Genomic DNA, 25,542 nt, shown 5'->3' with positions numbered 1-25,542 from the left:
GTATATATTTGTTTATGTATATACATATTTGACATTTTAATGATAGAAAGATATGGGAAGTTTTAAGATTACCAAGTGATTATTTGTTTGAATTTATCCAATATACTCTTTCAGATATACTGGGGGACTTTTTATTTTTTAACAGATTAAGTAGCTTTCATATAGTGTGAACTCTTGAGCAGAACTGAAACATAAGAGGTTTGCGACATAGTAGGATGATATGAGTAGTATCTTAGATGATGTGGAGGAGCATGTATGGTGCCTGATTTAAAATAATATTTTAAAAAATGAATGTAACAGTCCCTTATAAGCAGAATCTAAAAGGAAATGATACAAAATTGGTCCATTTGGTGGTGTAACCTCAAAGGTCATTCTGTTGAGAGAAGGACAGACATCTGTGACTTGTGTATAAAAGTCTTCTATTTACTCTGATATAAAATCACCCTTGCATACAAGTTTCTAGTTACCAATGATTGAAAATAATGAAATATTTGAAAATAAACCTTCAGTTATGACACTGAAAAAAATGAATATAACAAAACTTTGCATAACATTTTGCAGGCATGTTGATTTTCTAAAGTAGTTAATAGAATATAATCAAAAAGCATGTCAGCAAATCTCAAATAAGCCATCATTTCAGGGCAGATAGTCTGGGAAATTACTGGGTAGAAATGCATTAAACAATTTCTGGTGGAAGTAGTCTTTTAACTTTAGTTGATTATGATTGCCAGAATTTAATGAGATTAAGGGTAGCCTGGGGAGTTTGCTTAAAATGTAGATTACTGGTCTTCTTTACCCTTAGTAGGTCTAAGGCAGGTCCCAGAAATATGTGTTCTTAAGTCACCCCTGGGTGACCAATACAGAGAGTTTGAGGATCTAACTGAATCTTTAATTTCCCAGACAGAACAGAAAGTGTTGCTGTTAATAAACTGTTGGCAGTTACTGGAGTTTATTAGCCAGTTACTGACGCAGTGTGATTTGCCATGGAAAGCCGGTCATTGGTTTTTAAGTGGATATGATGCTGGTAGAAGCACATACAGCTTTAATCACTGTCTCATTAGAAGGATGTAGTCAGCTTTTCAGATCTCCTCATGTGTTACAGCTTTTCTAGAATGCACAGAACCTTATGGGTGATTAAAATACTTAAGGGATTTTCTTTTTTTTTCTTCTGTTTGGCAGAGGAACCAAACCTCACGTTGCCATATTAGTTTGTTCAAAGTGCATTCAGTACATACACTCTTTTGGAAAGTACAAAATCCTAGGAATAGAATCTTGCTCTTATCTCCTGAGAAGTTGTGACTGTATTTATACTCTGACAACATGGTAAAAGCACATTGTCAAAAAGAGAATAAAAACATTAGAAATGCCCACATTTTGCCAACCAACCATCTTAAGTGTTTTGAAAATCCAGTTTCAGGTTCCTCTTTATTCTGTGAACGGTTATTTAATAACTGAGAAAGAGTTTGAGGAGGCTAAAAGGAGGGGAGAGTGTTTTGTTTTCTAATGGGACACATGCCCCTTCGCAGAATCATACAAGACTATATACCTACCTCAGTTTTTTAGACTGGAAATAATGCCTTCCACTTCAGAACACTCCAGTCCAGGGCAAGAGGCCCTCTGGCCTCAGGAGAAATTAAAACACTGGGAAATGTGTCTGGGCCTACATGAGTTCACCAGAGTTCTATTGTGCCTTAGCTAGTTTGATAACACCTTGCATTATTTATAGCACTTGTCAGAAACAATTTCCTTTAGTCAATTAGTGTCTAAAGAAGGGGGGGGGGAAGCAGGATATTTTCTGACATTTGTAGAAATAACATGCAAAAAAAGCATTCCCTTAATCATATGACATTGTGCTGTCAGAGATTTTCCTAATATAACATGTCCCACAGAGTGTTAACTACATGTTTTGTTTTTATTAAGAAGCAAAGAATGGTAAGCTATATATTTGTTTTGATACTCTGTCAACTTAAACATTTATTCAAACCTCTGGCCCCTGTTCTTTGGCAAATAATTGTAAAATATAAATATAGTAATTGTCTTAGCAATAAGATGGTTTATTTTGAAATAACAGGAGTTGAACAACTGATTTTACAAATGTTTCCATCGATTAACTGCCATGTAAGTGCTAAACAACTAAAAATATTTAGCAAAACACAAAGACAAGGCTTCAAGTTCTATATAGGAAAAAGACATGTAACTTTTACTCCTTTCTTACAATGGAAATTTACAATATGGTTTGAAGGATACTATCTTTTTTAGGGCCTTACACAGATTTAATAAATGTAGAAAAACATGTTATTAACTGCTGGTAATTAATTGTTTTCTTAGAATAAGTTTGATGTTTAGTTCAAAATTAATATTTGCATATACCTTATGTCCAAAGTATTTGTATTATTAATACCAATCAAATGTATGCATAGTTTTGTATATATAATTGCAGTATTACTTAAAATAATGAAAAATTGGCATTTATTTAGGTGACCACTAGTATAGAAATGGATATATAGTAAAGTAATACATAATTGTTAAAAAAATATTTATTTTTTTCTATCTCTATTGATAAGGAAAGGTCATTAACATATTTTGTAGAAAGCAAGCCGAAGGATAGTATGCTTAATATGTTTTCATCATTACTGTAAAAAAAATTAAAAAAAATATTGAAACTGTGTATGTGTGCTGTATGTGTAGATGTGTGTTTGTGTGTGATAATACATAGAAAAAGGACTGAACACACCACACTAATAATAGTGGTTGCTAGCTAATAATAGTGGCTTGGGGTTGGAGGGGGTTTGATTTGGCAGTAGAAAGATGAGAAATTCTCAATAACCCCTTCTATATGATTTACATTTATTAACAGTGAAAATCCACTCATTTGGCAATATCTAAAACCAAAAACGAAAAGAAAGAAAAATATATGGAGTTAATGTATGTGAGAGTTTCCCAGGTGGTGCTAGTGGTAAAGAATGCACTTGGCCAGTGCAGGAGATGTAAGAGACAAGAGTTTGATCCCTGGGTTGGAAGATTACCTGGAGGAGGGCATGGCAACTCACTCCAGTATTTTTGCCTGAAGAATCCTGTCCGACAGGGGCTCCTGGCAGGCAATAGTCCATAGGGTCGCAGAGAGTCAGACATGACTGAAGGAACTTAGCATGCAGGCAATGTATGTGATTCATATAAACTACTTGCTAGAGATTTCTGTCTGTCATTTGAACTTATATGTTACTATCTCTTCTGGGTAATAGCCTTATCATTTATACCCGTTGGAGGAGGAAATGGCAACCCACTCCAGTATTGTTTTTGGGATAATCCCATGCTTCGGAAGAGCCTGGTGGGCTGCAGTCCATGGGATTGCAAAGAGTTGGACACAGCTGAGCAATTGAGTACTTATACCCGTACTTCTAGATCACAAAAGAAAGCAGAACCATAGTTAACAGCATAAATTGTTAATTTTTTGACTTTGAAATAATGTAGATTATAGTCTAGGTGTGGAGGGAGGAAAACTCAAAATTTAGATAAACTGTTTATTTAACTTGTAATTTGCTTCTGAGCCTTTACATTTCTAGTTTGAGAATTCTTTATTTTCACTGTCTAACTTTTTGCCTTATTTTATTTTACATCTCTTTCTAAATGTGAACTTCATGGGACATGCATTTTGGTGTGTGTCTGCAAAGTTCCTCTGAATGAATGACTCATGATTCTAGATCTGCATTGCGCAAGTAATGAGATTTCAGTTCTTAAGTATGTTAGAAATTTAAGGAATTAGAGTTGTGGCACAAAAGTGTGGTAAATGATTTAGGTACAAATATAAATTTAGTTATCAGGGAGACAAATTTTATCTTTTTATCTGGTTAGTCTTATATTTCTAAGACTTGCAGAATCTTTCAGTGTTTTTCTTTTTTATAAGTGAAGCCTTATAATTAATAAATGTTGAGGTAGGCACCAACAAAATACACCTCCCTGTTACCACTGTGGAGCTGCTTGTTTAAATCTTAGGCTTCTGCAAAATAAATTCTGAAGCTCTGGCTATACTGTATCGCAGTTGCAGTAATACCAGCATAGTTTGTTGTTGTTCAGCATCTGAGAACTAGCTTAGTTAGTATATGTGTTATGTGGAACGTTCCCTAGAAGATACAGCTACATTGAAGTGAAAATATGAGTTATTAATGCATGTCTGTTTTGAAACATATCTTCCTCTTTTTTAAACCAGGGAAAAACAACTGGGTCTTGATTCACTGTTAGTCAGGGAAAGCCTAATTCTTATATGCATGTGAATGTATGTGAATTTGTGATTTTTTCTTTTTTTTAGGAAAGCTCAAATTAAACTGAAATTCTAATATTTCATTGTTTTTAGGAATAAATTCAGTTGGCATTGGTATATGATTAAATGTATGTTTGAGATTATTTGTTCAAAAGGTAATCTTTAAGATCAAATATATAAATCAGTAGAAATATCCCTAGGATTATAACGTTAAACTATGTGGTACCTTTGTGGCTTGAGTATTTGTAAAGTTTGCAATAAAAGATGCATTTTTGATGTGATGGGGATTTTTACTGATTAAATGGAAAAAAGGGGATGTGTATGTATTGTGTTTTGTTATCAGAAGTCCATTAATTCATTTAATTAGGATGCATTCAAATAATGTCCATTAATTCATTTAATTAGGATGCATCTGATATTCATGTTTGATATCATTCATTATATTCTGAAGAATAATTATTTTTAGATCTTTTTGAAGTTGAAGAAATACGTGCTCAGTTGTGTCCAACTCTTTGCAGCCCCATGGACTGTAGCCTGCCAGGCTCTTCTCTCCATGGGATTTCCCAGGCAAGAGTACTGGAGTGGGTTGCCATTTTCTCCTTTGGGGGTCTTCCCCACCCAGGGCTTGAATCCACTGTCTCTTGGGTCTCCTACACTGGCAGGCAGGATCTTTACCACTAGCGCCACCCTCTTTAATACACATAGATTTGACATTTTTCTCATAATGATTAATAATTAAGCAACAGATTTTGGGCAGTCTTCAGTAGAAATAAGCCAGTAAGATCTCCCAGGTTGAGCTTACGAGGTTACATTCTAAATCATGTTAAGATCAAGTTAGTGTGCTCAGATAGAGTTGATAGTGGGCTTCCCCGGTGGCTCAGTGGTAAAGATTTCACTTGCCAGTGCAGGAGACACAGATGTAGGTTCCATCCCTGGGTTGGGAAGTGTGATAGCTATGATTATTTGATTCTAATAGAGATATGCTTTATATTTTGGCCAGATTTTTTAAAAATTGTTTTTGTCATTTCTTCACATATTGATTTTATAATTTAGCTAGATTGGACCTACTCAAATGGAAAATGGGCATAGGTTAATTATGGAAAATCTTTTAATGACCACTGGCTATGAGAATGATTTCTGCCTTGTAAGGGAAGTTGAACATTGAGGCAAAGAGGTTCACATGCAGCAAATTTTCACTGACATACAGGGTTATATGGGAATATTTCCTTAAGTCTCTCATTAATCACCTCCACTAGCTTTGTTCATAGTGATGCTTTCTAAGGCCCACTTGACTTCACATTCCAGGATGTCTGGCTCTAGGTGAGTGATCACACCATCGTGATTATCTTGGTTGTGAAGATCTTTTTTGTGCAGTTCTTCTGTGTATTCTTGCCACCTCTTCTTAATCTCTTCTGCTTCTGTTAGGTCCATACCATTTCTGTCCTTTATCGAGCCCATCTTTGCATGAAATGTTCCCTTGGTATCTCTAATTTTCTTGAAGAGATCCCTAGTCTTTCCCATTCTGTTGTTTTCCTCTGTTTCTTTGCACTGATCGCTGAGGAAGGCTTTCTTATCTCTCTTTGCTATTCTTTGGAACTCTGAATTCAGATGCTTATATCTTTCCTTTTCTCCCTTGCTTTTCGATTGTCTTCTTTTCACAGCTATTTGTAAGGCCTCCCCAGACAGCCATTTTGCTTTTTTGCATTTCTTTTCCATGGGGATGGTCTTGATCCCTGTTAGTCCTGGGTATTCTTTGGAAGGAATGATGCTAAAGCTGAAACTCCAGTACTTTGGCCACCTCATGCGAAGAGTTGACTCATTGGAAAAGACTGATGCTGGAAGGGACTGGGGGCAGGAGGAGAAGGGGATGACAGAGGATGAGATGGCTGGGTGGCATCACAGCCTCGATGGACGTGAGTCTGAGTGAACTCCGGGAGTTGGTGATGGACAGGGAGGCCTGGCGTGCTGCGATTCATGGGGTCTCAAAGAGTCGGACATGACTGAATGGCTGAACTAAACTGAACTGAACTGAATCAACTTCATCCTTATTTTTAAGTTATATGATAATGTTATTAGGGAAGCACGGGTGACTTTGCTACCATTCCTCAAGCAATAAAGATCATATTGAAACATGTTTTAGATGAAGGTATCACCAGCCTCAATAAGAAGCTCGGTGATATTGTTCAGAAGGTATAGAGATGGAAAATTAAGATTTTGACCCCTAGTTACTATGGCCAATAAAATACAACTCATAAAAGTAAACTTTAAAATCAAAGTCCGTAATCATAGTTTTGCTCTGGAAATAACAATATCACAATGTATCACATTGCATTTAATGTTCAGAGTTTTGTCATGCTTATTTCACATTGGTAGATTTCAGTTGGGTTAATGAACCATTCTTCCTGAAAACTGCCAGAATAGTTAGATTTTTCTGTCTTTTAGCACATTGCACATATATCAACACTGTTGATTTTACTATAGTGTTGTGTTCTGACTTCCTAGTTATTATTTTGAAATATTAAATGACATGGACGGATCAGAAATGACTACCTAAGGGTAACAAGATAACTTCATCTTTTTGTAATATATAGAGTAAATAAAACACTAAATAGGATTAGTATTTTATCTCAAAGAATGATAAAGTAGCATTCATAGTGTTGTTATACTTTCTTATGGAATAGAGGGAAAAGTTAAAAGACTGCCTGTTTGGAATCCTCAAAAAAAAAAAAAAAAGGTAAATTTTCCTTCTTTAGCCAGAACCGAGGACTGATTCTGTCAGAAATACATCTATAATTATTTACATGTTAAAAATTTGCAAAACCATGTGTATCTATTTCAGATTATTTCGTGGATTAAAAAGACTTCCATCAACTTCCCAATTAAGGAAGTATAAAAATGCTTTTATGTTAATTAACTTCCTTTCCTTATGCTTTCTTTCCAATAAGTGGTCTTTGATGCTGATTTCATTCAGTTATAAAGGTGACCTATCAGTGATTTAAACTGTGTATCTATTGTTTAGGCATTATAGCTTGTAGCAAATATTTGTAAACTAGTGTTCAGATGTACTAAGAAAAATATTATCATGCCACAAATGTTGATCCTTGGCTTAGTCTGGACCTTGTGCTGTGTTAGTGGTGGCTGTTTGGTGAAGAAACTAGCTGGCACCTGCCTGCTGTCACAGAGCTTACATTTTAATGGAAAAAACAGGTGATAAGCAGATAGTGAAATAGGTACATTGTAGTATGCCAAATACTAACAAGTGTTGTGAAGAAGAATAAAGCAGGATAGGGGGCTGGCAAGTCTGCGCTGGTGTTAAGAGGAAGAGAGGTTTGCATACTTTTGACAGTGGGCTGAAAAAACTTCTAGGAAGATAAACTTTGCTGTAGGGACTGGAGAGGGCACATTTAGGTACAAAACTGGTGGCTCAGGCTACAAAATGCAGCAAGACATCTTGATATCCCCTAATACCTTTTTATGTTTTATAATTTTGGCTTTTATAGGAATCATTTCAAAATTCACTTTTTAATCACTGTCTGCATAGAGGCTTCCTGTTTCGTTTTTGTCTTAAATAAAAATCCTTAAAGGGACAGTAGTCATTTTCTAACTTGAAAGTTTATTTGCTTGCTTTTGGAATTCTAATCTTTAGCAACAATGCATCACTTCACTAACTTCCTTCAGTATCCTTCCAGTAAGAGACCACTGGATGATTAGGGAAGCAAACCTCATCACCATCTTAAAGGAATGCTTTGATAGATCTTAGATTACTTGTTTGAGTTGGTAAACATAATCATCCTTTCCTTGCAAGCAACCTGTCACCCAAAACAATGCAGAGCATCAGACCAGTAGGCCACGTTGCCTATTGCTGTGCCATTCCGGAGGATTTGTGGTTGAAAATTATCTTTTTTCTCAGCAATTTATCTAAAACTTCAGTTATTTGCACATATTCTTTATGATTTTTACCAGTATATTTACTATTATTCCTTAAATTCTTTTTGTTATACTTTACCTTCTTCCTAAGTTACGTATCCACATGCTTTGGCAAGCTTGTTTTAGCATTCTGATGCATCTATTAAAATTATGTTGTTTCTGCATCACTGAAAATCACCATGGGTGCTGCCACTAGGGTGCTTCCCCCTCACTGAGAAACACTGATCTTAGCTTTTTGTTATATGGAGTTGAATATTGGTGAAGATTCCATTAACCCATTCAGAACACAGTTTTTTTTCCCATGTAATAAACGACTTTGTTACTCTATTTAGTCCCTTGTGAGTAGAGAAATAGCTATATAGCCTCCAGAAATGCTTAGTTATTTGTTTACCGAAATCTCTGTTAATATTTGGGAAGAGCCATGGGCAAAATTGTGCTGTGAGCTAACTTAGTTTACTGAAGTGATGCATTGCTAGTTACAGACTTGTCGACACTAGTGAACCAGGGAGAGAAGTTACGGTTTTGGACAAGGCGGACAAGGCTCCTCTTCTCGTCAGCTCCAAGCACACTCAGCAAAGTTGGCCATCTCTTCCAGTTAGCTTGAAACTTTCTTAGTAAGTTAAAAAAAAAAAGAAACCTCAAATAATTACTAAGTTAACTTCCTCAATATGTAACATTTCATAATCAAAACTTATGAAAAAAGTCCCCCGAATTCCCAGCTAACTACTCTGGCATGTAGAACCAATCTGCCTATAATTGGTCCAGAAGAATTGAAATGACTAGTGAACATTTGTGACTAGGAAGTTTAACCTTGCTCATAGAGGCCAACCAGTTCTCCAAAACAGATTTTTAGTCTTATTCCTTGTGTCTGTTTATCCTGTATTGCACAATGTATGCAGCCCTTAAATAGATATTTATATGAATGCATGCACTGTTAAGGGCTTCCCAGGTGGCACTGAGGTAAGAATCTGCTTGTCAGTGCAGGAGTCTCAGCAGGCTCGAGTTCGATCCCTGAATTGGGAAGATCTCCGGTAGTAGGGAACGGCAACCTATTCTAGTATTCTTGCCTGGAAAATCCCATGGACAGAGGAGCCTGGTGAGCTATAGTCCATAGTGACACAAAGAGTCAGACACCATTGGGCATGCACATGTACTAATCTACTGTTCAGTTCAGTTACTCAGTCATGTCTGACACTTTGCCTCCCCATGGACTGAAGCACACCAGGCTTCCCTGTCCATCACCAACTCCCAGAGCTTACTCAAACTCATGTCCATCGAGTCGGTGATGCCATCCAACCATTGCATCTTCTCACGCCCCCTTCTCCTGTCTTCAATCTTTCCCAGCATCAGGGTCTTTTCCAGTGTGTCAGTTCTTTGCATCAGGTGGCCAAAGTATTGGAGTTTCAGCTTCAGCATCAGTCCTTCCAATGAATACTCAGGACTGATTTGCTTTAGGATGGACCGGTTGGATCTCCTTGCAGTCCAAGGGACTCTCAGGAATCTTTGTTTTGGGTCACAGTTCAAAACCATCAGTTCTATGGCGTTCAGCTTTCTTTATGATCCAACTCTCACATCCATACATGACTACTGGAAAAACCATAGCTTTGACTAGACGGACGTTTGTTGGCAAGGTAACGTCCCTGCTTTTTAACATGCTGTCTAGATTGCTCATAACTTTTCTTCCAGGGAGCAAATCCACTGTTAGTAAGAGTAATTATCTGTACTTCCTCAGGCTTTTTCTTTTTATATTTTATCCTATTTTTGGTTTCTTTTCTTCTGTCTTTATATTTTATTCTTTCCTTTCTATTTACCTTAAAGTAGAAAATACACGTGAATTCTGATATCACTTAAGGGGAAACTGATCTTGGTTCTTGGGAGGACTATGCTTGTTTGTATCAATAGAACATGTCACATGCTTTAAGGAACCCTATAGTTTACTGTTTTGAATTTGATCAATAGGTAAAAGAAGGCTCTTAAAAAATATATAGGTTGTTAAATTTTGATTCTCACTGAAAACAGTTAAATTCTCCATTTCTTTGTCTTTGTTCAGGGAAGTTTACTATATATTGAAATATCAGTCAAAGTTTTACCTCAGGAGACGTTTACCTGTTAGCTAATACCTTTACAGTAGCAGTGCTTCTTTCAATAATTATTTGCAAACAATACATATTTTTAGGGTGATACATTTGCAAGAATTCCTACCGTCTGCACAATACCCATACACATTTAAATATTATCTCTATATAGAACAAAAAATCCATTACCACTGAAGTATTGGTCCAAATCCTATAAAATCTTAATTTATTAAAATTATGAAGATTTCTGGTCTTCCCTGAAATCATGTTTGAATAAAGGAAAAGATTACAAGATAGCATTCTGATATCAGCAGTTTACTCAAATACATTTTTTTCAGATAAGATATGAGTTCCTTACCCCCAGTTCCCTGTGTCGAAGGCTGAAACACACATTATCAGTGTAGCTGGAGTATTTCATAAAGGTCAGTGTACAATCTAATTGCTCACTTGTCCATGTCTGGCTAATTATAAATATTTTGATTATCACCTCGACTAATACATTTTATAATAGTATTTTCAGCTTAAAACTACGTAGCTATATTTTTTCAGTAATACTTTTTGACTTAAAAGAACTGCTCTGCTACAGAAAATATAATCAGAACACCCATTTGTAAGCATTTTAGCAATTAAGGTATATTTTGTTACTTGAGTACAACTAAGTCTGTAACATGGTAGAAGAGAAAAACAATGCTAGAAATGGATTTTGTACTTGTATTTAGACATAAATACAACACATAAATACTGCTTGGGGGTTACCCCAAGCAGTGAAGTTATTCCTGTGTGTGCCATGCCATCACCTTTCCTTATTGTTTGGATCTCATAGATCGTGATGAAACTTTCCTCAGGGTTGGACATGTCCTCATAAACATGTTTATTTCTAATAGGTTGAATAAAATTATTCTTAAACATTTTAAAAAACATCATGTTCCAGGGACTGGGTTAAAAAAAAAAAAAGTGGCGATAAACACCCTGTTGTGGAATTTATAACCTGGGGGACAAAAGTTCCAAGAGATACAAAGTACTAAGAATATTGTAAAGGGTAGAATGTTTAGCAGAGTTAGCATAGCCTTCTTAGAGGAGAAGATGTTTGAATAGCAGTTTAAACAAGAAGGGATGAAGAAGTATGTGTTGATCAAAGGTTTAGCATGTAACAAGTTTCAGGGGCTCCCACCTGGATGGTGTATGCTAAGAACCCACAGCCCCTCTCTCCCTGGGAAGGTGGAGGTGCAGGGTGGGGAGAGACCAAAAAAGGTAAAATGTGTCAGTTTAAAACAAGGGAAGGGAGAAAGAGGGAGTTGTACAGCATGCTGTTAAGAGGTCAAGTAATGATAAGGCCTCCAGTGTTCTTGCCTGGAGAGTCCCAGGGACAGAGGAGCCTAGTGGGCTGCCGTCTATGGGGTCGCACAGAGTCGAACACAACTGAAGAGACTTAGAAGCAGCAGCAGCAGTGCAGTCTTTAGATTTGGCTTTGATGGGAGCATTGATGACTGTCGCTGAGCAGTAAGGTAATAGTTGTGCAGGTTACACGGATACATTTTTAAAAGTGAATGGAGGAGGAGGAAGCAAGAGCTCAGGTAGGTGACTCTTCAGACTTTTGTTTGGGAATGATGAATTAGGAACATTAGAGAGAGGCGATGTATAACCAGGCAAAGTCCTCTTCCTCCTGCCATGTCACCCCTTCCATTTTAGAGCTCCGTTAGCACTTTAAGAGCTAAGAGGAAAAGCAGGAATATATTTAGCAGGAATATAGAGAGGAAGAGGACTTAAGAAGGAGCCAGTCAAGGTAGCAGCTGAACCTTGGGCAGTAGAAGAGAAGACTGGGAGACTGAGAAGAAAGATACAAAAAGATAGTTTAAAGATGGGTGGTAGGAAGGTGAGAGAGAGTTCATGCCTGAGAGCTGCTATTTTTATTGTGAAATATTTGCGACATGTAAGATCGTATCCATTATTGATAGTGAGAGGAACACAAAGGAGGAGGGGCTTGATAGTGAGGAAATTTTAGAAAAGCTGGTGTCAGAGGGGGCGGTCCAGGCCACGGGGAGGATTCCTAGGCAGTGAGGAAGCCTGAGTGACCCTAGAACCTAGTAACTTATGGAGGCAATAATGGGTATGTGTGTTTTCAAGTTTGTGTTTGTGCGTGTTCGTGTGTGTTTATAGGGGTGTGTTCCTGCATGTATTTGTGTATTTTTGTGCTGTAAAGTTAATGGCAGTTCTGAAGTCGAAGTTGATCATTTAATTTACCAAAGTTTATACGGCTCCACCTGTTTTCCGTCGCTAAGCCAGACACTTAAGGTTTCTAAGATGTATAAGATTGTTTCTGGCCTTGGGAACATGCCGTCTCATGGATCAGTCATGTAAATGCAAATCAGACAGATTGGGGAGCAGAGGTAATTGGGAGGAGGCAGTGTTAATATATGGGTGGGTGAGGATGAAGGAAGTGACGTCTTGATAGCGTCTTGGAGGAAGTGACATGTTGGTAGGCTTCCCAGGTGGCTCAGTGGTAAAGAATCTGCCTGCCAATGCAGGAGATAGGGATTCAGTTTCTGGGCTGGGAAGATCCTCTGGAGGAGGAAATAGCAACCCACTCCAGTATTCTTACCAGGATGATTAGGTGGACAGAGGAGCCTGGCAGGCTACAGTCTGTGGGGTCCTAAAGAGTCGGACAGGACTGAGCATGACCCGGAAGAAAAGGAGGCAGTGGTTGCAGAGAGAGAGACAAAAGAGATGTCGACCACATCTGTGGTACATACTCACAGCATGAGGCAGTCAAGAAGTTTTGAATGCAGAGCAGATATGAAGGAAGGTGAATAAGTCTTAGAGTTTGTGACTAACTTGGCCTTGTTTCTACGGAACCAGGAATTAGGACTAGAAAATTTTTTGAAACCAAAAATACTTCTGGAGCATCAGTATGAATTTTTTAAAAAATCTTTCTCAAAAGTTGTGGCTTTTTGTAAAAAAAATATTTGCAATAGTTTCTAAACCTAGTATCTGGTAGTTTCTTAAAAAAATGTTAAAAATGGCAGTATTAATCTTAAAACAAATTTTAAAAAATTCTGCTATGTATCCATGTTTTATCTATATGTATATGTATATATATTCATATTCTGTATTTTAATTTCCAAGTTATAAGTATGTTATATGCCCGTTGGCCATTTTTGGCCCTGGAAGAAATAATCAGATACTATTTATTATACTGTCATTGCCTCTTTGGAGTGTGAAACTTCTAGAGTTATTGAAGCCTTGTTTCCTTTGGTAGCATTCAAAAGGGAAAAAATAATATGTATGCTGTTCTGTAACTACTAAGCATTTTTGGGAAAGTTTTCCCATTCTGATTGAAAGTAAGTTGTTAAAAGCAAAAATGCCCTGCTGTATATAGGGAATGGTTTTGTAGTGCCGAGTTACTAGATCTTTAGGCAATAGGGGGTCCCTCACCCCCCAACCCCCACCCTCTGGCTTCATTTGTACCTCTGAAATGCATCATACTGCCCAAATCAAACTGCTCACTTAATATTTAATGTTTCTGCGATGGAATCACTTTCTCCCTTGAGGTTGACTTCAGATTTGCCAGACACACTGACAACACTGCACTCCTTATTTCCCCCACATGACCTCAGCTTCTGCTTAAAAAATGTTCAAATAAAGGATGCTTTTGTTCATATCTCGCCTGCCTGTGATATATTGACAAAGTGTCTGCGGGCTGAATGGAATAGTTTTACAGTAGGAGTGCCACTTTCAGTGGAGGGGCAGGACTTAGGCTGGAGAAGGAAGTGAATTGGATAGGTCAGGAGAATGTACCATTTGTAAACACCCCTTTCCTTTTTTATTCACGTGTCAGGACAGCAGGAGCAGGCTGTTCAGTGCCTGTCCCTGCGCAGAGCCAGAGCGAAAGCAGCTTGGAAGTCGGCTGCAATTTTTAAACCTTGCTTTTTATTTCTTGGTAATGATTTCAAGTGCTTGGACTTGTTTGGGAAGCTGTTTTGAAACTAACATGGTTTAGTCCACTAACTGCATGTTGGGTAAATTCAAAACCCACATGCTCGTCCTCTTGCAGTGGAATAAGTCAGATCTGATGGACATTTTCTGTGCTTATAGCATAGTAATGAACGTCTGACAGGCGCGACCTTTCATAAGACAACCCACACTATTGGCTTTCTGCCCAGAATATTGCTGCAACACTATCTGTGATTGGTTATCTCTCTATCATGCATTGCTTCACAAGGGGAAACGGCCCCTTTTTTTAATAAATCTACGATGGCTGGCTGCAATATGCCTCACTGTAAGTAGTGTATGTATGTGTGTGTGTGTGTGTGTGTGTGTGTGAGGAGAGAGAGAGGGAGAGAGAGGAAGGCTGGCTTGAATATGACTTAGTCTGGTAGCACATGGCAAGGTTGTGATACTGTCTTAGGACATCAGTGAAGAGCTACTTAGTAAATCTTAACCTATCTCTTTTTTCTACAGGTTGGTACTAAGAAGTGCCTTTCCTGACGTCTCTGCTGCTTGGAACCGCTTCTAGAGCAGTCTCTGCTTTTGCCTTGCTTGCTGCCAGCTAGACTGTGACGACAGCACATCCACCCTCCACCTCTAGCCCAGACACCCCCATTTCTACTTATAATCAAGAAAAAAGCTCTAAGTATCTGGCATTGCCCTAGGCTGCTTTAGTTTTAAAAGAAAAGTTTGCTGAAAAAGTAAGATATCTTCTGCCAGGAAATCAAGAAGGAAAAACAAAATCATTTTCTCGATTTTGCTCTAAACTGCTGCATCTGTCTATGCCAAACTAATCAATACCGATTGCACCACCAGACTCCACTGCAAATTCAGCTGTGAGGAGATTCCCTTTCAGACAACTTTGCTGAAAGCAGCTTGGAAATTCGGTGTCAGAGGGTCTGCCACGTTTTCATGCTTGCATTTTGGGCTCCAAATTGGCACTGGGAAGGGGTTACTGAGAGCACAAGGCTGATTCGAGGCCCTACTTTTAAACGTTCATCTACTTACGATCCTAGTATTTCTCTAAAAACCAAAACCTCTTTGAATTAACAGTTTCATGCTGTGAATTTCTAGTGGGAGATCTTTTCCTTGATATTGAGAACACAATTTTCCATGTACTTTTAAAGCAGGGAGTGGGGGAAAAGTATTTTGGAGGGGACATTTTCATCATTTTACAGTTTTATCAGTTCAGTTCTTTTTTTTTTTTTTTTTTTTGGTTGTTACTTTTTTTTTTGAAGGGGGTTGGGTTTGTTGGTTTCACTGAAAATTTTAACTACCTGTAAAATCTAAACATGGCTGTTAGTGTCACACCAATTCGGGACACAAAATGGCTAACACTGGAAGTATGTAGAGAGTTCCAAAGGGGGACTTGCTCACGGCCAGACACGGAATGTAAATTTGCACATCCTTCGAAAAGCTGCCAAGTTGAAAATGGACGAGTAATCGCCTGCTTTGATTCATTGAAAGTGAGTAAATATTATATTATTTTAAGGATACGCAATAATTGAATAAAGGGAATATGGACATGCAGTCCACTGAGTTTGGAATTATGGATTGCTTTGTTAATAATTATACGGTGTCTTCTTGTTGATGATGTTGGGGTGGGAGACTTTATTGAGAAGCAATAGAGCCAAGTCTGGCCAAACTTTGTTATGATAACTTTTATCTGTCCTTTAATGCTGTGATTTTTTTTTTTCTAGAGCAGAAAGTGTGAGCCTACATTTTTTACTTAGTACTGGCTAAGTCAGTCTAGAGAAATAGTAAATATAGATACATGTATGTGTCAGCATATGCATAGACTGTATATGGGGCTATAGCAGTGGCTAGATGGGGATGGTTTGTTTTTGCTTGTTTGAAAACGTGCTGAACAGTTGTAAAAGAAAAGCAGATTTTGTCAGCTAAACTTAGATAGACTTTTTATATTAATATTTTGACATTATGGATTTCCTTTTTATTATATGAGCATATTATTTTAAGGCCAGGAGCAATGCATTTTGTGGAAAATATAACTAGAAGTAAGGTTCTGAACTGCTTTTATAGTATACTATCAGAGGCATAAACTTGGTTCAATGTGAGTTTTATAAATCAGTGGAAACTATAAAAAGTACTATTATTAATTGGACTTTTTTGTTTCTAAAATTCAAATGTGAAGTAATTTAGCAGTTTTTTTTCTGTTAGGTCCTGATTATTATTATTTATTTGTAACAGTATCAGCCAGACTGTAAAACGTTAGCTATTGTGGGTACCATAATACTAGCACATTCAGTTTAGTATATTTTGACATTCAAAAATGTCATTGGATTTGTATTTCAGGTATCAAGTTTGAAAGTGAGTCTTTTAAAAGATAGCATACATGTCTTTATTTTGATGTGTAAGGTCAAGACTACATATGTGAAGATTCCTAGGTACTCTCTACATACTTGGTTTAATTGAATTGCCTTTGAATATTAATATGCAGGTGTAATTCACTCTGAAACTTTGAGAAGGCGGTTGCTATCATTTTGACAGATATATAGAAGTGAAGGTTTCGTAGACATATCTTGTCTGATGCAAAAAAAAAAGGTGCTATAAAAATTCTTCTTTAATACCATAGGGGAAAATTAACTGAAGTATTTAACATAGAAGTTAACTCATATCTCACCCCAGTGTTATGAGTTAAGTTGTGAGTTAACCATTTCAGTAAATTGCTTTTTGATCAGTTTGTCCTGCTCACTTTGCTAAAGTTTTCACCAAAGACTCAAGGATATTATCTTCAAAGTAGAATACAAAAGAAAGCATTAACAACAAGAAAAATATAATGTTAGGTTGTTCTTAATGACATAGTCCTAAAGATCAATAAGCAAAAGTTATAAATTACTCCTGGGCCTTTTTTTCCCTCTTGTTTTGAAAGGCATCCCTGAAGGGCACACAGTAGTTGTACCATGTGAGTGTGTCATCCTAAATTCTGCCGACTGAATTTAGGTGTAATTAGAGACTGGGACCATAAAACGAGGGGCAAAAGGCTAATTATGCTTGTCAATAACCAGCTTTGTCCGTAAGTAACCCTGTTTTGACCCAATTACTACTAAATCCAATTTTTAATCCCACAGACAGTTGATGGTGCACTGTTAGCTGAAAAACGAAGGACATTAAACTTAGCTGTGACATTGAGTGGTTTCACAGAAGACCTGCCTCCACGGCATTTGGAAGCATTGTGAAACATTAAAATTCAGTTGCTATTTTCCCCTCTCAAAATATTTTTTTAGTTGCTACTCACTTGTGGCCACAGAACAGTCCCCCTTTGAGCAAAGCGGCAGCATTACTTAATGACATGCTGTGTGGTTAACAGGATTCGACTGCCACATCAAGGACTTTTTAAAATAACAATTTTAAGATTTTAAATTTACTTTTGAAATGAACTGGTTATAGCAGCTAATCAGTGCAAACGTTGTCCATACTCTTTGTTCTTTCTAAGAGAAATGGAAATTTAATTTATAGCGTCTAAAATGTAGTAAGATATTTCCATTTGAATAAGAAGAAGAAAAATAAACACAATTTATTTCTGGTGGAGCTTCATCCCCAGAATGACAGCAGCTTCTTAAGTGTTAGTGAAATGACTCTGTTAAAAATTAATTTAAAATTTTTGGAATGCGTTAATTAGGTATTCATGTTTCAAAAACCATGTTTCATCTATATGTGTGTATGTTTGTAACTAACACATGTGATTCTTGATACAGTATTTAGAATCCTACCTTTTAGGTAGTAGTCTTCCTGTGTTTGACTTTGTGGCTAAAATAGATCAAAAACATATTTTAAAACAGTTAAAGTAATTCTGTGACTCATGCTTGAAGTTCTGAAATTTGGGAGCATTATGAGGTTTCCATGCCAGTAACCGCTGGATCATTTGTTTTGTTTCAGAGAGTAAACGGAAGGAATTTAGAAAACTTGTAATATCCTGACTTCTTTAATAAAATGTGTTCTATGTATTGCTCCAATCCATAGTCCAGCCTTTTGTGAGTTCTTGAGCCCTGAGATGGAGGTAGCCTGTGTAATCTCCTATTTTTAGCAAGTTAGGAAAGCAAACCAAATACTCTCTGAGAGGACCCTGGGAAATGGCTGTACCCTTCAGCTGTGCTGTTTCAGACTTTGGCCAGGCTCCCAGGTGACTTAGGTTTATAGCAGACTTCTACAGAGAGGAGGAGAATTCATTTCATTAAAAACAGAAGTCAAACAGTTCAAGAAAGTATTTATGTAGAAGAAATCAAATTGGCATATTCTAAAGGGAATAGGAAGAAAATCAGCTATGGTAGCATATTAGTTGCACAGTGGTGATTTTAAAGTTTAAATAATTAACTTAGATGCATTTACTACATGAAAACATAGAGTTCTGTATCCCAGTAAATGTGTTGCTAAATAAAATGGGAATATATAATAATGAGAAATATTTTACAGAAACAAGTCACGAAATAGAAAGATAGCAATAAATAGAACAAAGCTATAATAATGAGTACTCATTTATAAACTAAATCATGTGTCTTAAGTGCTTCATTTTTCTCACTTAATTTTTCTTTTGCACTTGCAGTATTATTTACAACAAAGTATTCATGTTGAGAGTTAAATTTTGTACGAATTCGAGGTTTGAGTGTTTTATTGCTTTAGGTAGTCTGAACATCAGAAAAGGTGTTTTATTTAATGCTGGAGAGGGTTTTTTTTCCCTTCCCCTTATGGCTTATAAAAGGGATACCAAAAGAGAAATATGTCAAAAGGAAAATGTCCACGCTGTAAGCTGCTTTTAGAATATTGTGTTTCAGAAATGATTCAGAGTAGTTAATGGCAAGTTACTTTTTTTCTTTGGTAATAATTTCTTAACTAAAATTAAATAGTTGATAATATAAAGAAGGCCTACAGGATGTATTTCAATGTGATGCCAAGTTTTTTATATTATCAAAAAAGTAAGCTTTCACTCATCTGGTCAGCAGAAATACACTATAGCTTATGGAATTTTTCTTTGTTCAAATATCCATTTATCTTTCAGGTGTTAGGGTAGTGGGGAATATAACCTTTAGTATTTATTTTCTAAAAATCTAGCAAGACTCTTTTACCTTTGAAAAGTTTAGTCCCTTGTTCCCTTATCAAATTAGGCAATTTTGTTTAGGATAATTCATTGTTCATTTTACACATGTTTGTGTGTACAGTTAGCCCAGCTGATCAAATTTATCATAGACACATCAGAGACCAGATTCTACTACGAAGTGCCATGGAATCAAGTGCCAGGTAGATGCGTTTAAGGTCCCTCTGAAGACATGGCATAATATATGAAATAATAAAATTAGCCATTAGAAGACACACAGATAGGTAAACATACAGGTAAATGAACAACTAGAAAACCCAAAGTTAGAAATACAAATAAACCAAGTTTCTGGACCAAGTTTCTAGATGGTTATGTGGGGACAGGCATGAATGGACCTAGTAAAGTGGTCTCAAGCTGTTGACAGTTAGATTTTAGAAATCTTCCATTGTTAGCACAGTTTTTATCTTCAGTTTAGCTCCAAATCCTTGTATAATCTTTCTGTGTGTCTTTTAAACCAATTTAACTGATAATCCTGACAAAATGATATCTGCAAGTTTTAGGCTAAACATCTACTTTTGAATTAAAACTTTGATCTAGTAGGCTCTTAATTGGAATAACTTTTACTTAGAATTTGTTGTCATTGTCTTTTGTTAAGGGCCCCTGCCATGTGATATTACAACTTTGAAAGAGTATTATATTGTGTGTACATGTAACTCTGTAGGTATATATTCAGTGTGTCTTTCAGTGACAGGTTGACAGGACTTCCTTGTTACCCTCTAATGACTTAAGAGATGAACTGACTATGAGCATAATTTGTGTAGCAATGTGTAGCATGTTAAAGTTTAAGTTAAATTTTCTAAGCAGAAACTTCACAACTTTGTAAAGAACACCCTGTAAATGTGCCAAGTGTGATGTCATCAACTCTGACACAAACCTTTCTTTAATGAAATTCTCAATAGCTGCAGCTGCTTTGATAATACTTAAAACTTTATTCATTTACCTATTTATATTCTATGGTTTGACTTTTTTTAAGAGTAACATTTTTAAAGAGGTAAAGATTTTTAAACTTCTGGACAAATTTCAAGGCATGTTTTAAATCATGATTTGTAAGGCACTAATTCTGGAGCTTCTTTTTTTTTCTTCATAAGATTTTGGTACAGTTCTGTTTTTTCTTTTTTGTATTTAATCTTGTTTCATTTTTTGTGTGCGGCAAAACTAAAAACAGTTTAAACCTAAAGCGGTGTGACACTGATAATCGAGTTCAAACTTTAATTGTACTTCAGAACGTACATAAAAGTCTGATTCCACAAATGGCCTCAAAATGATTCCGTGTACAAACAGGGCTGTTACTGACCGCTGTTACTGACTTGAAAAAGCCTCTGCAGCATGGGGTAAATCTTGTATTCAGGAAGTGTGTGACATGCGCCCAGTTCACGAGAGAGGTGAGAAATTGAATGTTTCTCAGACTCAGCGCAGACACCTAGGGACCTAGTTTGGGAAGCTTAAATGCTGTCATTTTCCTTGCCAAGGATAAGTAGAGGATTTCAGCTATCAACATCACTAATCTGTTACCTTTCATGCTGAGCAATGTCTCTGCCTTCCCACAGACGTAGACAAAGCTTCTTATTTTCTTACAAAGAGATCCTATTGAGCAAATTTTGAAGTGGTTTTTTTTTTTTTTTAACTTTAGCAGAAACACATTTTGTGCTTGTAGATAGGGCAGCAATTTCTATGTTAACAAGGCCAAAAATTATGTCAGTGAAAATGGGTAACTAAGTAGACGGTCTTTAATTTAGCACTGATGCTGGTTATTTTTTTTAATTAACTTATTTTTTAATTGAAGGATAATTGCTTTACAGAATTTTGTTGTTTTCTGTCAAAACCTCAATATGAATCAGCCATTGGTATACATATATTCCTTCCCTCTTGAACCTTCCTCCCATCTCCCTCCCCAGATGCTGGTTAATAATATGCCAAAGCTTTAGTAAAAGCAACTGAAAAGGCTTGTTAGAAATACTTAGTTGCTTAAAGTATAACAGATTGTTAGAGTAGTGATTTCTTGGTGAATTTCACTATAAACAAGAGTAATTTTGGTGAGGACATCTTACTCCAAAATTTATTTATGATAAACTATAGAGTTTTAATACTATTTTTTCCTATATAAATAACATCAAATGCACATCACCTACAGTGTTCCTTATACTCTTGTGGCACATTTTTGACAGATTTAAACTTTGAGATAGCATTTGGTTTGTTGTTAGAGATAAAACTTTCTGTATTATAAGGACTTGTTTTGAAAAATTCTAATAGTTATAACTCACACATTATTATCTGATTGAAAGGCCTTCTCTTGAATACCTTTCAGCCTTGGCCATGTCTGATCAGTATTATTCTTGTTTTATCCCCAAGTTCTTTACACTTCTTACATGCCCAACATAAGAACTGTTGGTGAGATCCCTTTTTACATTTATCTCTAGAGTCATATAGAAATCATTTAGACATTTTGTCCATAAGGAACTACATTTAACATTCAGTAACAGAGAAACCTTTCCTCTATCATGTGATGGTGGTTTAGTCATTCAGTCTTGTTAGACTCTTTGGTACCCTATGGACTATACCCCACCATGCTCCTCTGTCCATGGGATATCCCAGGCAAGGGTACTGGAGTGGGTTGCCATTTCCTTCTCCAGGGGATCTTCCAACCCAAAAATTGAACCCAGGTCTCCTGCATTGCAGGCAGAGTCTTTACTGGCTAAGCCACCAGGGAAGCCCAAGGCATAAACAGATTAAGGATTTATATTTCAGTAGGTTGTCCAGGCCTATGTGATGACTCTGCAGTCATTGGAACTTAGATTTCTTCACCCTTAGGTCTCAAGGAGCACATGTCTTCCAACCATAGGTTTATTTAAAAATCGTAAGATGGCCATTGCAGCTCCAGCCATCATTTCTGCATTCTAGGAAGCAGGAAGAGCCATGGGCAAAAAAGCCACTGCCTGGTCCACTTAGGCTCTTTTTAGCAAAAGTCTTTTAAGCTCTGCCCAGTGATTTATCCTAGTTTCTTACTGGTAGCAGGGAGGGCTGGAAACTGTATTCTTAACTGTTGCCCTGATTGAAACCATGCCTCTGGGTAGTTTAGGTAGGAGGAGGGAAATGGATATTCAGGAGGCCAGTCACTGTGATGGAGAGTTAGAGAGATTTATTTTCCTCCCAGAAAACTTCCAGAATCAATTAACCCCTCTGAAAAGCACTTGGGTATGGGAATGGTTGAAAAGAGATCACTTCTGAAGAGAAACTTGTATCTTCTTATCTTGGTAAACCTGTCATCACTTTTCCTGTCCTAGCTAATGAGAGTTGTTTTTTCTTTTTTCCCTTTCAAATCATGATGTATTTAGTCAATAAAATCTAGCATATCATAATACAAATGGATTGATTTTTACTAATGCAGAATAAAAAATTGTTTGCTCTTTTATTTTTTCTATTGCCAGTACATATTTATATGCACAGTTAAATATTTATAACTGGAATATAACAAGAATGTAAGTCATAAAAAACAGGTCTCAAATGATTTTGACAAAAGAATCTGTATTTACTCTGATCCCTGTTTCTGCTGCTTCTGAAGATATATGTTACTCTTATTTACGCTGTATGAAGCAAGATAAAATCAGTTATTATTTATTAAGAATCATTCTGTGATGGTTGGTATTTTCAGTGCTTTTAATTTTTTCATAGTATTAAGTCCTCACCAATACTCTTTGAAGAGTTACCAGTATCACAGCCATTCCTCTTACGGTCACACTGAAGTATAGAGGAGTTAAGTGATGTATGTGAAGTCATTCAACCAGTAAAAGGTGAACTCCAAGCCTGGTAACCTAATTTCACTGCCTATACTTTTAACAACTTTCCTGTAAAACATTACTTCTTTATATATCCACATCCCAAAAATTCAGCAAAGAAAACACCTGAACAGCAGTGCTTTAGAATAAAAATTAATGTATCAGACAGATTTGCAGCATTGGGCCTAAAACAATAGATACTCAAAAGTAATTATATTTTAAGTCAACAAATGAATCAATAAGTGAACACAAAATGGCAGCAAGAATGCTGCCACCAACTTTCAGATATGTTTCTTTTAAATGTATGGCCATGTAGGAAAACATTTTGAATTAATCATCTTAAATAAGTGGTCACTGTGTAAACCATATAGCTGTCCCCCAATGTATTAAAAAAAATGCCATATTCCAAAGTTTTAATCATTTAGAAAGCATTTTCTCACAGAGGCAGTGTGGTTAAGTCATTAGTCCAACCCTGGGAAGCCTAAGTAACCTATAGGATACTTGAGTTATAGTCCGGTACAAATAGTACCCTGGAAATTCTGATTATTAATTAAACCCAGGAGGCTCCCCAGAAGCACGGTAAATACTATCTCATCATACATCTTAAGTAATATTAGTCTCATAGACCCCCAACTGCTTTTGTTAAACACTTTCAATGGGAAAAATATATTTCAAGTTTCAGTTCAGGGCTGTGCAAATTCACCAGGGCCTAGTCCAGGAGAAGTGGCCTTTCCCAAACTCCTGGACATATTCTGCAAGCCAGTACAGTAGGTTTTCTCAGCTCCACATTTGGCCTGCTCTGCCCCAGAGCTGGCTTTCAGTAAGGCAGTGGCTCAGAATCATAGGGACTACAGACAGAGTATGGAATGAGGGTTATTCAATATTTGGGAAATACTCAACCCTTAACATTCATTGGAAGGTCTGTTTTAGAAGCTGAAGCTCCAGTAATTTGGCCACCTGATGCAAAGAGCCAAACTCATTGGAAAAGACCCTGATGCTGGGAAAGATTGAGGGCAGAAGAAGGGGGAGGCAGAGGATGAGATGGTTAGACAGCATCACCGACTCAATGGACTTGTATTTGAGCAAACTCTGGGAAAAGTGGAAGACAGAGGAGCCTGGCATGCTGCAATCCATGGGGTTGCAAAGAATTGGACACAACTTAGTGACTGAACAGCAACAATGTGGAATGAGGGGCTGTAGTCTAAAGTTTCCCCAGGGTGGGAAGACTTTTTTGATATATATCTTCCAGGTAACCTTTCTTTTTTCTATGGACTCAACCGCTTTCTTTTCGAATGTAGAGGTTTTTGGTCCTGAGTCTGCTCCACTGTGGAACTTCATGTTAATGAACAAATTTCTCCCATTCTCTCTTTTTTTTCTAAAATTATCAAAAACATAACTTTGTTTTTAATACCATTTCTTTCTAATTACTAGTAAAAATAGGGAAAAATAGGTGGATAGTGAAAATATCAGATTAAAAAAACGTTTTTTGGCCATTGTATCACAGGATATAGTCAAGGGATCAGCAATAAAGAAGCAGATATGAGAACAAAGATGTTTAGGAGGTGATAGGGGATGGGAATTTCACAGTTCAAGGAGTGTAACTTAAACATTTGCTATGTCAGAGGAAGATACTAAAAACACAGCCCTCCAGGGACAGATTGCTAAAAGGGAGACCAGTGTATTAGGTGGTGGTGGGGTTCAGAGGCGAACGTCTCAATAGCAATTGGAGGGTCAGTGGAAGAGAAACTTGTGGAAGAGAAACTTAAGGAAGAGAGAGAGAAATGTCTCCAGTGGTTTATCTTTCCTTTTTCCCTCTCTTCCTTCTCACAACTACTAATTCCAAGACCACAGTTGGGAAGAGAACTAGAGAGAATCCCCAATAAGCAAGCTCCCATAACCACAGGCCACCAGTCTGGGGCAACTGTTCTGCATCACTGTTGGTCTATTGGAAACCACCTATATTTTAACACCAGATTACAATTTTCGGCCCAGAAGGATTCTTCTGATGCTTTCTCAGTTTGTTCAGCAATGCTTATATATTTTAACTTGTTTGATTGAGATTCACTATTCAGATCCAAAACTCTTTTCTCAAGACTCCATAGGACCCCAGGCGTCTTAAGTTAGAATTTGTCTCTCTGCATTAAATTCAGACATAGGGTAGAGGCTTCTGGTTTTCAGAATCACTTATACTTAAGTCCGGGCTATTCTTTTTTTTTTTTAATATAAATTTATTTATTTTAATTGGAGGCTAATTACTTTACAATATTTTATTGGGTTTGCCATACATTGACATGAATCCGCCATGGGTGTACATGTGTTCTCAGATAGGTAAGAAGCATCTGTTATTAATAACTGACAGTAAATTATGCATGCAAAGTAAAACATGAAAAATTAAAGTTAGAAAAGCTGGGAAGC

The 25,542-nt window shown here is 36.8% G+C and overlaps 1 protein-coding gene across 50 annotated transcripts in view; it reads left to right on the top strand.

Moving 5' to 3' along the window:
• The window catches only part of MBNL1 (muscleblind like splicing regulator 1), a 218,475-nt gene that overhangs the window by 46,692 nt on the left and 146,241 nt on the right, over positions 1 to 25,542 (top strand). For 33 of the 50 annotated variants that reach the window (XM_069562589.1, XM_069562491.1, XM_069562448.1 and 30 more), the window contains exon 2: positions 14,719 to 15,710. The exons of 16 other annotated variants lie outside the window; for them this stretch is intronic. In XM_069562589.1, coding sequence (XP_069418690.1) covers positions 15,537 to 15,710 — 174 coding nt within the window. In that variant the 5' untranslated portion in view covers positions 14,719 to 15,536. Of the gene's footprint in view, positions 1 to 14,066; positions 14,537 to 14,718; positions 15,711 to 25,542 lie in introns of those variants that run through there. One more of the 50 variants, XM_069562359.1, reaches the window with a different exon arrangement.

Source organism: Ovis canadensis, chromosome 1 (assembly GCF_042477335.2).
Source record: "Ovis canadensis isolate MfBH-ARS-UI-01 breed Bighorn chromosome 1, ARS-UI_OviCan_v2, whole genome shotgun sequence".
Lineage (NCBI taxonomy): Eukaryota > Metazoa > Chordata > Mammalia > Artiodactyla > Bovidae > Ovis > Ovis canadensis.
This window is presented reverse-complemented; position numbering and strand designations above follow the sequence as displayed.